This window comes from Tachyglossus aculeatus, chromosome 7 (genome assembly GCF_015852505.1).
Source record: "Tachyglossus aculeatus isolate mTacAcu1 chromosome 7, mTacAcu1.pri, whole genome shotgun sequence".
NCBI lineage: Eukaryota > Metazoa > Chordata > Mammalia > Monotremata > Tachyglossidae > Tachyglossus > Tachyglossus aculeatus.
This window is the reverse complement of record NC_052072.1, coordinates 37,007,012-37,021,905: the sequence shown is the minus strand read 5'-3', so window position 1 is coordinate 37,021,905 and position 14,894 is coordinate 37,007,012. Positions and strand designations below refer to the sequence as shown.

Sequence of the window (14,894 nt, the reverse complement as noted above, 5' to 3'; positions counted from 1 at the left end):
GTATAATGCAACAATAAACAGACACATTTGTGCCCTGGTCATTGCCCCTCCCAGATAATAATAATAACAATAATAATAATGGCATTTATTAAGTGTTGACTATGTGCAAAGCACTGTTCTAAGCGCAACAATAAACAGACACATTTGTGCCCCGGTCATTGCCCCACCCAGATAATTAATAATAATAATAATAATAATAATGGCATTTTTAAGCGCTTACTATGTGCAAAGCACTGTTCTAAGCACAACAATGAACAGACACGTTTGTGCCCTGGTCATTGCCCCGCCCAGATAATAATAATAATAATAATGGCATTTATTAAGCGCTTACTGTGTGCAAAGCACTGTTCTAAGCTCAACAATAAACAGGCACATTTGTGCCCTGGTCGTTGCCCCTCCCAGATAATAATAATAATAATAATGGCATTTATTAAGTGCTTACTATGTGCAAAGCACTGTTCTAAGCACAACAATAAAGACACATTTGTGCCCTGGTCATTGCCCCTCCCAGATAATAATAATAATTAATAATAATAATAGTGGCATTTATTAAGCACTTACTATGTGCAAAGCACTGTTCTAAGCACAATAATAAACAGACACATTTGTTCCCTGGTCATTGCCCCTCCCAGATAATAATAATAATGGCATTTATTAAGCATTACTATGTGCAAAGCACTGTTCTAAGTGCAGATCCCACCAAGGGCTGGGGGGCTGGGAGAGGAAACTTCTTCTTCTAGAGGAAACTTCTTCTAGACTGTGAGCCCACTGTGGGGTAGGGACCATCTCTATATGTTGCCAACTTGTACTTCCCAAGCGCTCAGTACAGTGCTCTGCACACAGTAAGCGCTCAATAAATACGATTGATTGATTGAACCTGGCCCCCTCGAGCCTGGGAATACTCAAAAGGGCTGGATCGGAAAGGGAAGGAGCACGACCTACTAGATAGAAAACAGGCCTGGAAGTAAGAAGGACCTGGGTTCTAATCCCAGGTCTGCCACTTGCCTGCTGTGCGACCTTGGGCAAGTCACTTCATCATCAATCGTATTTATTGAGCGCTTACTGTGTGCAGAGCACTGTACTAAGCCCTTGGGAAGTACAAATTGGCAACATATAGAGACAGTCTCTACCCAACAGTGGGCTCACAGTCTAAAAGGGGGAGACAAAACCAAACATACTACAAAATAGAATAGATATGTACAAGTAAAATAAATAAATAAATAAATAGAGTAATAAATATTTACAAACATATATTGTTGCTTCACTTCTCTGCGCCTCGGTTTCCTCATCCATAAAACGAGGATTGAGACTGCGAGCCCCCCGTGGGACAGGGATGGTGTCCAACTCGCTTTGCTTGTATCCACCCCAGCACTTAGTAAAGTGCCTGACACTCAGTAAGTGCTTAACAAGTACCGTAACTGTTGCTGATTTTCCAGCTGGATGGAGACCTCCTCGAAGGACTGCCGGTCGGAAACACCAAAAGAAGGGAGGGTCTCCATAGAGACGTGGTCACAGCCTAGAGCCAAGGGCCCAGGTTTTCAGCTGCCTGGGCATACCCTTCATCCCAGCGCTTAGAACAGTGCTTCGCACATAGTAAGCGCTTAACGAATACCATTATCATCATCATACCCATTCTTCCACCCATTTCCCTGACACTAGGGTCAGGTCCTTTCCCCGCCTAAGGAGCGGAGGAGTCAGTGGTAGAGCCCTTGGCGAGCTTGACATGAGGTGGGACACCCCAGCAGGGCCTCTCTGGCTCCCAGAGCGCAAGGACAAGGAATTGCTTCAGTAGGAAAGGGAAGTTGAGGACTGATAGGGAAGTCTTCCTGAGATTCTGTCGACATTGGTCACTTTCAAATGTCTCTGGATGAGTTTCTCAATCCGGAACCTGGACCCCTCCCTTGGGGAAAGCCTGGAAGGACTTCAGGGGGGCTCTGGGGGCTGGAATACTGTCTTACCAACAATTGGAGCAACAGCAAACTGGGCACCTCTTCAAGACACCCCTTCCCCCTCTTCCCCCACCTCCACGAATTCCTTCGGTTTTTGGCCTGAAAAGATCTGCTGAAATATTAGACGGGAGTTGGACTGAAATTCGGTGTAGCTTATGTGATGAAGAAAGGATGCGGAACATAGGGACTGATGGGAACCTTGGACGTAGGGCTAATAGATTTAGGAGTTTGGGAACCAGTAGGAAGAGAGATGCCCTCTCAGGGTCGCACCTCTTCCCCGACCTCCACGGATTCCTTCGGTTTTTGGCCTGAAAAGATCTTCTGAAATATTAGGCGGGAGTTGGACTGAAATTCGGGGTAGCTTTTGGGATGAAGAAAGGATGCGGAACATAGGGACTGATGGGAACCTTGGAAGTAGGGCTAATAGATTTAGGAGTTTGGGAACCAGTAGGAAGAGAGATGCCCTCTCAGGGTCGTACCTCTTCCCCAACCTCCACGGATTCCTTCGGTTTTTGGCCTGAAAAGATCTTCTGAAATATTAGGCGGGAGTTGGACTGAAATTCGGGGTAGCTTTTGTGATGAAGAAAGGATGCGGAACATAGGGACTGATGGGAACCTTGGAAGTAGGGCTAATGGATTTAGGAGTTTGGGAACCAGTAGGAAGAGAGATGCCCTCTCAGGGTCGCACCTCTTCCCCGTCCTCCACGAATTCCTTCGGTTTTTGGCCTGAAAAGATCTTCTGAAATATTAGGCGGGAGTTGGACTGAAATTCGGGGTAGCTTTTGTGATGAAGAAAGGATGCGGAACATAGGGACTGATGGGAACCTTGGAAGTAGGGCTAATAGATTTAGGAGTTTGGGAACCAGTAGGAAGAGAGATGCCCTCTCAGGGTCGCACCTCTTCCCCGACCTCCACGGATTCCTTCGGTTTTTGGCCTGAAAAGATCTGCTGAAATATTAGGCAGGAGTTGGACTGAAATTCGGGGTAGCTTTTGTGATGAAGAAAGGATGCGGAACATAGGGACTGATGGGAACCTTGGAAGTAGGGCTAATAGATTTAGGAGTTTGGGAACCAGTAGGAAGAGAGATGCCCTCTCAGGGTCACACCTGGAGAGTGTGAGCCCACTGTTGGGTAGGGACTGTCTCTATATGTTGCCAACGTGTACTTCCCAAGCGCTTAGTACAGTGCTCTGCACACAGTAAGTGCTCAATAAATACGATTGATTGATTGATTGATTTCCAGTCCTCTACCAGCCTCGGCTACAGGAGGGAGAGTCAAGCAGAGGCCTACCCATTCCATTCCCAGCTTGGGCAGTGGCTAGCGAGTGGAAGGCAATCTGCTACAGGTCAAAATTCACCCGTGCAGGGCCGCAGCATCATGGGGGAGAGTCAAGGGTGGTGACACAAGTTTACTGCGTGGAAGGAGGCAATGGTAAACTACTTCCATATTTTTACCGAGAAAACTATTACTGGAACGATTGCAGGTGGAGATGGGGCGTTCTGGGAGAGATGGGTCCATGGTATCGCTATGGGTCGGAGTTAACTCAATAGCATAAGACAAGGGAAAGAGAGAGAGAGGCATCACATGTGACTTTAACTCCTCTCCTTCCTTCCCGCCGTGTCCTTGGCCAGTGGATGAGACCACCCCAGGTTAAGGTAACCATTCAAGAGGATTGCAGGGATACTGCTGGACTATTGAGAGGGCTAAGGGTGGAGATGGCCCACCCCCCCACCCGAATCCAGGCCTCAATCCACCTCTGGGGTGAACACGGGATTGAGGGCGGGTGTGGAGTAGCATAGCTCCTTCACTCTCCCTCCTCTGTCACCTAATGCTGCAGCTCTCGGTTTGAGTGAAGTGCGTTGGTGCACCACCTCAGAGTCGGAGCAGGAGAAATGCGAAGACATGAGCAGGGCCTTCAAGGAAGCCGCCATCCACCCGCTCCTCACCTGCGTCCAGGAGGCCTCCGCCGATGACTGCGTCCGCCTCATCGCCGTGAGTGTTGCCTTTCCTCCTCCTGCTGTTCCTCCTTCACCTCCCTCTTGGCCCTGCCACCTCTCCCCCAGGGCTCCGTTAGCCTCTGCCCCAGTGCAACAGTGGCCCTGTTCATTCATTCATTCATTCAATCGTATTTATTGAGCGCTTACTGTGTGCAGGGCACTGTTCTAAGCGCTTGGGAAGTACAAGTTGGCAACATATAGAGACGGTCCCTACCCAACAGTGGGCTCACTGTTGACTAGAAGGAGAGTGATTCCCCTGCCGGGCCCAACGATAGGATCAGCAGAGAAGCTCACCTGTTACAGGGAAACATATTCCTTCAGTAGGAGCTTCCTCAGAGTGGCGGGATCGGGGGGAATCCTCACAGTAGCTGGGAGGGGAAGAAGGTGGGAGAAGGGGGTGGGTGGCAAGGAGGAGATGATTTTAGCAGAAAGTTGCTCTTTGTCTTCCTTTCCTGTCTACCAAACACACACTCTCTCTCTCTTTCTCTCTCTCTCTCTCTTTCTCTAAGTTTCAAGAGTCAACTACTGGTCTCAACTGGTGTTTCTTCAAGTTTTAGTGGGGAGCCAAGCAGCTCCGGGTAAAGCCCGCTAGCCCATCGGTGGAGTTTTTTATACTGGGCCCACTGAACCTGAATCAGAATCAGAGAAGCAGCGTGGCTCAGTGGAAAGAGCCCGGGCTTTGGAGTCACAGGTCATGGGTTCAAATCCCAGCTCCATTAATTGTCAGCTGGGTGACTCGGGGCAAGTCACTTCACTTCTCTGTGCCTCAGTTACCTCATTTGTAAAATGGGGATCAAGAATATGAGCCCTCCCATGGGACAACCTGTTCACCTTGCAACCTCCCCAGCGCTTAGAACAGTGCTTTGCACATAGTAAGCGCTTAATATGCTATCATTAATCAGAAGAAGCTGGGAAGAAATGAGGGCAGTCAAGAGCGGGGAATATTTCTGCGCACGAGAATATAACCCAATCACATGCCTAGTGATCAGCAAATGAGCTTATCTCACTTTGGGATTGACAGTTTTACCCTTTTTGGTGATAGGGCTGGAGTGCCGATAGGCAGGCTACTCCGTGCAGCCCTGTAAAGTCCTCAGGGAGGTCAGATATCGCAGATGGGGGAAACCGAGGTACAGATAGGGGGCAAGAAGTCTCTCAACTCCTGGGCCTCGGCGTTCCAGAGTCTCGTCCGTCCCATGCTAAGTCCCCCTTCCCCCTGCTGCCTTGAGCTCTCCCAAAGGGGGAAAAATTTCCCTGCTGACCCAAGTGGTCACGATCGGGCAAGGCTGACCAGCCCTGAGAGGTGGGATTGGATCCTGAGGGGAGGTTGCATTCGCTGGGACCCCGAGAAGGGAAACGTCACCGCTCTTGGGGGTGACGAGTCCAGCCATGGTTGCTGGCATCATTTCAGCCCGAGCAGGTAAAATAAACGAAAGGGAAAACGGCCCACGTTTCAGGGAGCAGGTGTTTCTTCGCCTCCACGTTTGGTCTGGGAGATCGGCCTGGGCTTGGGATTCTGGCCACAGATGCTCCGAAGCCCAGAGCCCCATCGCAGGCCCGTGCCATCTGCCAGGTGGATTGACTTCAATCAATCAATCAATCAATCAATCGTATTTATTGAGCGCTTACTGTACGCAGAACACTGGACTAAGCGCTTGGGAAGTACAAGTTGGCAACATATAGAGACAGGCCCTACCCAACAGTGGGCTCACAATCTAGAAGACTTCATTAACCTCATTAATGAAGCAGCATTAACCGGCTGGGAAAAGGGAGATGTAGAGAGAGGAATTACCTGCCTGGGGTGCGGGGGCATGGTGCCCAAGTTGGAAGGCCGTGCCCTCCCCATGGCTCTGCTCTGGTGGTGTTGCCATTCTGCCAGGTGGCACACCAGTGCCCATCCTACCCTGCTGCCCGATTCCACTTGGCAGAATCCGCTTTGCTGCATTTGGCTTCTTACTGCAACAAGAAGTAATTGTTCTTCTTTTGGATTTGCCTCAGAACCAGCCGTCAGTGGTGACCGCTGAAACTGAGGGATCCCCGGCTTGTACTTCCCAAGCACTTAGTCCAGTGCCCTGCGCACAGTAAGCACTCAATAAATACGATGGATTGAATGAATGAATGAATGAATAGTATCTACAGCAAGTTGGTGGTGTTCTTCCTCCTGCTCCTGCCTTTAACTTGCTGGCTGCTTGTCAAGAAGCAGCGTGGCTCAGGGGAAATAATAATAATGATGATTTATGATAAGCGATTATTTATTTATTTATTATTTATTTATTTTACTTGTACATATCTATTCTATTTATTTTATCTTGTTAATATGTTTTGTTTTGTTCTATTCTCTGTCTCCCCCTTCGAGACTGTGAGCCCACTGTTGGGTAGGAACTGTCTCTCTATGTTGCCAACTTGGACTTCCCAAGCGCTTAGTCCAGTGCTCTGCGCACAGTAAGCGCTCAATAAATACGATGGATTGAATGAATGAATGAATAGTATCTAAAGCAAGTTGGTGGTGTTCTTCCTCCTGCTCCTGTCTTTAACTTGCTGACTGCTTGTCTAGAAGCAGCGTGGCTCAGGGGAAATAATAATAATAATGATTTATGATGTGATTATTTATTTATTTTACTTGTACATATCTATTCTATTTATTTTGTCTTGTTAATATGTTTTGTTTTGTTCTCTGTCTCCCCCTTCTAGACTGTGAGCCCACTGTTGGGTAGGGACCGTCTCTATATGTTGCCAACTTGGACTTCCCAAGCGCTTAGTGCAGTGCTCTGCACACAGTAAGCGCTCAATAAATACGATTGATTGAATGAATGAATGAATAGTATCTACAGCAAGTTGGTGGTGTTCTTCCTCCTGCTCCTGTCTTTAACTTGCTGACTGCTTGTCTAGAAGCAGCGTGGCTCAGGGGAAGTAATAATAATGGTGATTTATGATAAGTGATTATTAATTTATTATTTATTCATTTATTTTACTTGTACATATCTATTCTATTTATTTTATTTTGTTAATATGTTTTGTTTTGTTCTGTCTCCCTCTTCTAGACTGTGAGCCCACTGTTGGGTAGGGACCGTCTCTATATGTTGCCAACTTGTACTTCCCAAGCACTTAGTACAGTGCTCTGCACACAGTAAGCGCTCAATAAATACGATTGATTGATTGATGGCACTTATTAAGCGCTTACTATGTGCAAAGCACTGTTCTAAGCGCTGGGGAGCTTACAAGGTGATCAGGTTGTCCCACGGGGGGGCTCACAGTCTTCATCCCCATTTGACAGATGAGGGAACTGAGGCACAGAGAAGTGAAGTGACTTGCCCAAAGAGCCCGGACTTGGGAGTCAGAGGTCATGGGTTCTAACCCTTCTCTGAAACCTATCAGCTGTGTGACTTTGGGCAAGTCACTTAACTTCTCTGTGCCTTAGTTACCTCATCTATAAAATGGGGATTAAGACTGTGAGCCCCACGTGGGACAACCTGATCACCTTATATCCTCCCAGCGCTTAGAACAGTGCTTTGCGCATAGTAAGCGCTTAACAAGTACCGTCATTATTATTGGGAAGCAGTGTGGCTCAGTGGAAAGAGTCGGAGGTCGTGGGTTCAAATCCCGGCTCTGCCAGTTGTCAGCTGTGTGACTTTGGGTGAGTCACTTAACTTCTCTGGGCCTCAGTTACCTCATCTGTAAAATGGGGATGAAGACTGTGAGCCCCCCGGGGGACAACCTGATCACCTTGTAACCTCCCCAGCGCTTAGAACAGTGCTCTGCACATAGTAAGCGCTTAATAAATGCCATCATTATTTTTATTATTATTATTATTGTCTCCCCCTCTAGACTACAGGGCCTTTGAGGTCGGGGTTCCTGTAATTTGCTTCCATTACACTCTCCTAAGTACTTAATACAGCACCGTTGGCTCTCATCAAATACCACTGTTGGATATCATCAATCATCATCAATCGTATTTATTGAGCGCTTACTGTGTGCAGAGCACTGGACTAAGCGCTTGGGAAGTACAAGTTGGCAACATATAGAGACAGTCCCTACCCAACAGTGGGCTCACAGTCTATGTCGGTTGTCGGAGAAGCAGATGAAACTCATAGATGTACACAACTGTTGAGGGTGCCGGTGCTATGACTTGGGAGGTTGGGGTTAGTCAGGGAATGCCTCTTTGAGGAGGCGGCATGCCGCATAGCTCACGAAAATGCCAAAAGTACTTTAGGGTGTGGAGGGGATGTGGTTTTTCAAATTTAGAGAGGGTTTTAGATGGTGGGAAGAACTTGCTCACTGGGGCAGAGACAGGAGAGTCGAGAATGAGATTAGTTTGGGAGGAGTGAAGGGTGTGAGTTGTGAGGTAGCAAGAAAAAGAGAGCATCGGCAGAGCCATAGACCTGGGGTGAAGTGTTCTGTATGTTTGCAGATTTATTACTCTATTTTACTTGTACATATTTACTATTCTATTTATTTTGTTAATGATGTGCATCTAGCTTTATCTCTATTTATTCTGATGACTTGACACCTGTCCACATGTTTTGCAGATTGATTACTCTATTTTACTTGCACATATTTGCTATTCTATTTATTTCATTAATGATGTGCATCTAGCTTTATCTCTATTTATTCTGATGACTTGACACCTGTCCACATGTTTTGCAGATTTATCACTCTATTTTACTTGCACGTATTTACTATTCTATTTATTTCATTAATGATGTGCATCTAGCTTTATCTCTATTTATTCTGATGACTTGACACCTGTCCACATGTTTTGCAGATTTATCACTCTATTTTACTTGCACGTATTTACTATTCTATTTATTTTGTTAATGATGTGCATCTAGCTTTATCACTATTCTGATGACTTGACACCTGTCCACATGTTTTGTTTCGTTGTCTGTCTCCCCCATCTAGACTGTGAGCCCGTTGTTGGGTAGGGACCGTCTCTCTATGTTGCCAACTTGGACTTCCCAAGCGCTTAGTCCAGTGCTGTGCACACAGTAAGCGCTCAATAAATACGATTGAATGACTGAATGGAGGGAAATGGGCGGTTGTGTGTGCTATAGGCTGAAGAGGGGAAGGGCTGGAAGCTGATAAAGACAATGATCAATCAGTTAATCAATGACTAATGGGATAATTCTTCCAGGAAGTGACCAGGGTGAAGAGGCAGATCTGGGAAATATTGTAGAGGATGGACCAAAAGGACTTAGTGTGCAGACTGAATGTCGGAGATAAAAAGCGAGAGAGGAATCAAACGTGACCCCAAGGCCGAGGTTTCTAGGGTAGGGAGGATAGTGATGCTGTCAGCCATGGTGGGAAAGTGGAGGTGGTGCTTAACATTTTGTTTTGTTGTCTGTCTCCCCCTTCTAGACTGTGAGCCCACTGTTGGGTAGGGACCGTCTCTATATGTTGCTAACTTGGGACTTCCCAAGCACTGTGTACAGTGCTCTGTACACAGTAAGCACTCAATAAATACGATTGAATGAGGAGGAAGAGGTTTAGAAGAGAAGATGAGGGGCTCAGTTTTCACCGTATTGAGTTTAGAGTTATCCATATGGAGACATCCTAGGCAAAGGAGGAGGGAATGAGAGATTATGAGGTAAATGAGAGGGGTCAGAGCAGGTGAAGAACATAATAATAATAATAATAATAATAATGGCATTTATTAAGCACTTACTATGTGCAAAGCACTGTTCTAAGCACTGGGGAAGTTACAAGGCGATCAAATTGTCCCACGGGGGGCTCACAGTCTTAATCCCCATTTTCCAGATTAGGTAACTGAGGCCCAGAGAAGTTATGTGACTTGCCCTAAATCACACAGCTGACACTTGGTGGAGCCAGGATTTGAACTGCTGACCTCTGACTCCAAAGCCTGTGCTCTTTCCACTGAGCCACGCTGCTTCTGAGTCATCTTGTGTAGGGGGGTGGTAATAATATTAATAACTGTGGTATTTGTTAAGCACTTACTATGTGCCAAGCGCTAATCACTGGGGTAGGTACATGATAATTAGGTGTGATAGACTCCCTGTCCTACACGAGGCTCACAATCTAAGGGGGAGGGAGGACGGGTATTTTAGCCCCATTTTACAGATGAGGGAACTGAGGCCCAGAGAAGTTAAGTGACTTGCCCCAAGTCACACAGCTGACACTTGGTGGAGCCAGGATTTGAACCGCTGACCTCTGACTCCAAAGCCCGTGCTCTTTCCACTGAGCCACACTGTTTCTGAGTCATCTTGCGTAGGGGGGTGGTAATAATAATAACTGTGTTATTTGTTAATCAATCAATCAATCGTATTTATTGAGCACTTACTGTGTGCAGAGCACTGTACTAAGCGCTTGGGAAGTACAAGTTGGCAACATATAGAGACAGTCCCTACCCAACAGTGGGCTCACAGTCTAAAGTGCTAATCACTTGGGTAGGTACTTGATAATTAGGTGTGATAGACTCCCTGTCCTACACGAGGCTCACAATCTAAGGGGGAGGGAGGACGGGTATGTAAGCCCCATTTTTACAGATAAGGAAACTGAGGCACAGAAGTGAAGTGACTTGCTCAAGATCACACAGGAGGCAAGTGACAGAGCCAAGATTAGAATCCAGGCCTCCTGATTCCCAGTCCTGTGCTCTCCCTTCTGGGCCACGTTGTTTCTCGTGCTGGATGAACTCACTTGAGGCAAATGAGTATTGAGCGAGAAGATTGGAAGGCCCAGAATAAAGACTTGTGAGGCGCCCGCATTTAAAAGGTGGGGCCAGCCACGGAGCCTGATCAATCAATCAATCAATCGTATTTATTGAGCGCTTACTGTGTGCAGAGCACTGTACTAAGCGCTTGGGAAGTACAAGTTGGCAACATACAGAGACAGTCCCTACCCAACAGTGGGCTCACAGTCTAAAAGGACAGAGAACAAAACCAAACATACTAACAAAATAAAATAAATAGAATATCAGAGAGATCATAGTAATTATGGTATTTGTTAGGCACTTACTATGTTCCAGGCACTGTTCTAAGCTCTGGGGTAGATATGAGCTAATCAGGGCAGACACAGGGCTCACGGTCTTAATCCCCATTTTACAGGTGTGGTAACTAAGGCCTGGAGAAGTAAATTGACTTGTCCAAGGTCACACAGCAGACAAGTGACAGAGGCGGGATTAGAACTCAGGTCCTTCTGGACTCCCAGGCATGTGCTCTATCCGCCAGACTATGCAAGAGTGCCTCGTCAGTGGAGCCGTGGGTCTAAGAAAAGGAAATGGTCCTCACTGGCAGAGAAAGGAGTCAAGAAGGCTCAGGAGTTCATTAAGCGCTGTCAAAAGGAAGCGTCGAAGGGAGTGTGGTCTCTATCAATCAATCAATCAGTCGTATTTATTGAGCGCTTACTGTGTGCAGAGCACTGTACTAAGCGCTTGGGAAGTACAAGTTGGCAACATATAGAGACAGTCCCTACCCAACAGTGGGCTCACAGTCTAAAAGATGAGGGGTCAAAAGGAAAGCCAGTGGGGCTACATAGCCCATCCGAACAGCTTGGGCAGGAATGGGAACAGGGAGCTGAGATAATAGATGGAGGGTTCAGTGGTCAAGAGAAAGGTATTTCACTATTGGGGAGAAAAGCATGGGTGAAGGCAGCTGGAAAAGAGCCGGAGAAAATTATGAAGTTGCAGATAGCAGGAAAAGAGGGGAAAAGAGTGGGAACAAGTGTTTTGGAGTGGGGAGAGAGAGTAAGATCCATGACCCAGTCAAGGGGTTAGATTCAAAAAGCAGGACGTGAAGCTTTCTCCTGAGACAACAGCTGGGAAGGAGAATGCGGGAATGGAGAGCGGCAAAGCCAGCAGGAGCCAAGATGTCTCTTGGTAAATTTCCTGTGTGATCATCATCATCATCAATCGTATTTATTGAGCGCTTACTATGTGCAGAGCACTGTACTAAGCGCTTGGGAAGTACAAATTGGCAACATATGTGTGATGGCCTCAAAGTGGTTCCTGAGGTCAGTAGGAGTTAGAGAAGGAGGAGGCGAGAGCAATGGGGGACCGCAGTGGGGAATTCAATGTCCCCAGTTGTTGATGGAATAATGAGAAGGAGTATGCAGGCGCCCAGTCAAACAAACCTTCCGGGATACAGTAGAAGAAATAGTATTTAGTAAGTGCTTATTGTGTGCAGACCCCTGAACTATAAGCACTGGAAGAGAATGCAAAGGTGGGAATTAGACCAGGTCCCTGGCCCCTCAGTGGGGCTGCACAATCTAACAATAGAAGGCTGCGTGGTCTGCTTTTACACCAGGAAGAGCGAGATGGAGAGGGTTATCTTGGAAAGGGGTTTGGCCCACCTTTCTCTTGAACCCTCCACAAACTGGTGCACTGGGATACTGAACCCTTCTGGTCCGGGGTTGGCTCCAAGCAGCTCCTTCCTTGCCCCCGGCTTGAAACCAGTAGCCGCTCAAAGCCAGTGAGGAAAGCAGCGGGACGAAGTGAAGGGACTTCCGAAGGAGTCCTCAGGGGAGTCAGATGGGTCTATCTGGGAGCAGCAGTTCTACCTGAGTTTCTTCCACGCAGCTTTAATTGTTTTGGTGCCTGGTTCTTCTGCGCTGCCACTCAGCTGACCGGTCGGAGATTAGGGGGTTGTGAGTAGTGGAAGCCGGACTTTGGTTTTATGATTTCGTGAGCTATGGATCCTTGGCCCTTCTGAGAGGAGGCCGGGGCCGGGGCAGAGGAACTGCACTGCTAGCAGACACCTGATCAGCCCTTAAAAGGGCCCCGATCAAAGAGCGTCCGTGGGGGCCTTCCACCTTCACGTTTGGCTTGCCCAAGAGGGTGAGATGTGGGGAGTGAAGGGCCCACGTGTTGAGGAGTTGAGGGGCCAGAGAGGGAGGATTCATCCTGTAAAATGGATTATCTTGGCCCAGTTGGTCATTTCAGGAATGGGCCAGGAGCCCATGGACCTCAAGGAACAGCTGTTAGAAAGAAGTCCCCCCGACTGGTTTCTTGGGGACATGGGGACGGTGTACCCCTCACATGGGAGAGAAGCAGCATGGCTCAGTGGAAAGAGCCCGGGCTTTGGAGTCAGTGGTCATGGGTTCAAATCCCGGCTCTGTCAGCTGTGTGACTTTGGGCAAGTCACTTAACTTCTCTGGGCCTTAGTTACCTCATCTGTAAAATGGGGATTGACTGTGAGCCCCCTGTGGGACAACCTGATCACCTTGTATCCCCCCAGCGCTTAGAACAGTGATTTGCACATAGGAAGTGCTTAATAAATGCCATTATTATTATTATTATTACCTGATTTTTGATGTTGCAGCTGAGAGGTTCCTGTGTTCCTAATTTGTAGGACTCTTAACCACCTGGACCCCAGTTTTAGTACCAGGAAAATGGACCTGGTTCTATTTGAGCCCCTCATACAAACCTGAAACCTTCCAGAGAAATGTTCTAGGAATGTGCTGAGAGGAGGGGTTTTGGAGAGAAAAACTCGTGTGCCCCGAGACATCACCTTTTTGGTACACCTTGATTCCTGATTGCTTTATCTTATGTTACATGGCCGCAGAGGCCTCTCCCAGACTGGCAAACACACACAGGCTGTTCAGTGGAGTGAGGCTGCAGGTATTTGGGAGAGGAGATGGAAGTGTGGCGAGTGACTCGATCCTCGATGCCTGTGTTTCGCTTGGAAAGCCAAGGCTCAAGTCAAAGGGAGAATTAGGTAAAGCCAGGGAGGTAGTGGGGTCAAAAAAGCCCAGCCCTGGGAATCAGGAGAGCTGAGTTCCAGTCCTTCCTCCTCCATAGACCTGCTCTGTGTGGCATTGGGCAGGTCACTTAACCTCTCTGTGCCCTGGTTTTCTCACCTGCAAAATGGGAATAAAAGGAAGCGTGGCCTAATGGAAAGACCATGGGATGGGGAGCCAGGAGACCTGTGTTCTAATGCCAGCTTTGCCACTAATAATAATAATAATTTTGGTATTTGTTAAGCACTTACTATGTGCCAATCACTGTTCTAAGCGCTGGGGGAGATCCAAGGTAATCAGGCTGTCCCATCAGGTTGTCCCACATGGGGCTCACAGTTTTCATCTCCATTTTACAGATGAGGGAACTGAGGCCCAGAGAAGTTAAGTGACTTGCCCAAGGTCACACAGCTGACAAGTGGCATGAGGCGAGATTAGAACCCATGACCTCTGACTCCCAAGTTCGCGCTCTTTCCACCGAGCCACACCGCTGCTCACTAGCTTGCTGTGTGACTTCAGATAAATCACTTCATCTTTCTGCGCCTCATTGTCCTCATCTGTAAGATGGGGATGGGATGCCTGCTTCCCCAACCTCTTAGACAGTGAGCCCACTGTTGGGTAGGGACCATCTCTATATGTTGCCAACTTGGACTTCCCAAGCGCTTACTGTACACAGTAAGCGCTCAATAAATACGATTGATTGATTGATTGAGCCCCACATGGACCAGGGCTTAATAACTAGGCCTGGCAGGGGGGGTCACTGATCGTCCTGGCTGGATCAGCAGCCAAGCCGGAGGCCACGGGCGTTAACTGTGTGTGTGTTTGTGCTGTGGGGGCGGGGGGATTCCTCTCTCAACAGGCCAACAAGGCGGACGCCATCACCCTGGATGGGGGAGCCATTTACGAGGCCGGGAAGGAGTACGATCTGAAGCCTGTGGTGGGGGAAGTGTACGACCAAGGTAAAGGGCAAGGGGAGGATTGGTCAGTGGGATCACCCTGGAGCTTGGGAGAGGTCTGACCCCGGGGAAATTTGGGCTCCCCAGCCTGGGATTGACGAGCTCACCCACCCCACAACCATTTCCCTTGGGCACCTTTTCCCAGGGCCTCCCGAAAGGTTTCTGTTGGGATCCAGGAGAGGCTGGGAGTGGGGGCCTGAGTTTCTAGATAATCTCGACCTAAGCGGCTAAGCCACAAAATCCTGGTTTCCCACTGGTGTTCCCCAGAAGGGCCAGACTCTAACCCTGCCCCACATCCACTTGTGGCCTGC

At 48.0% G+C, this 14,894-nt stretch overlaps 1 protein-coding gene across 1 annotated transcript in view; it reads left to right on the top strand.

Annotated features, from left to right (window-relative positions):
* The first annotated feature begins 2,975 nt into the window (after positions 1–2,975).
* The window catches only part of MELTF (melanotransferrin), a 51,432-nt gene continuing 39,513 nt past the window's right edge, over positions 2,976–14,894 (top strand). Inside the window, exons 1-3 of the mRNA XM_038748785.1 lie at positions 2,976–3,048; positions 3,787–3,941; positions 14,487–14,586. Of these exons, the coding sequence (XP_038604713.1) occupies positions 2,976–3,048; positions 3,787–3,941; positions 14,487–14,586 (328 nt within the window). The remainder of the gene's footprint in view (positions 3,049–3,786; positions 3,942–14,486; positions 14,587–14,894) is intronic.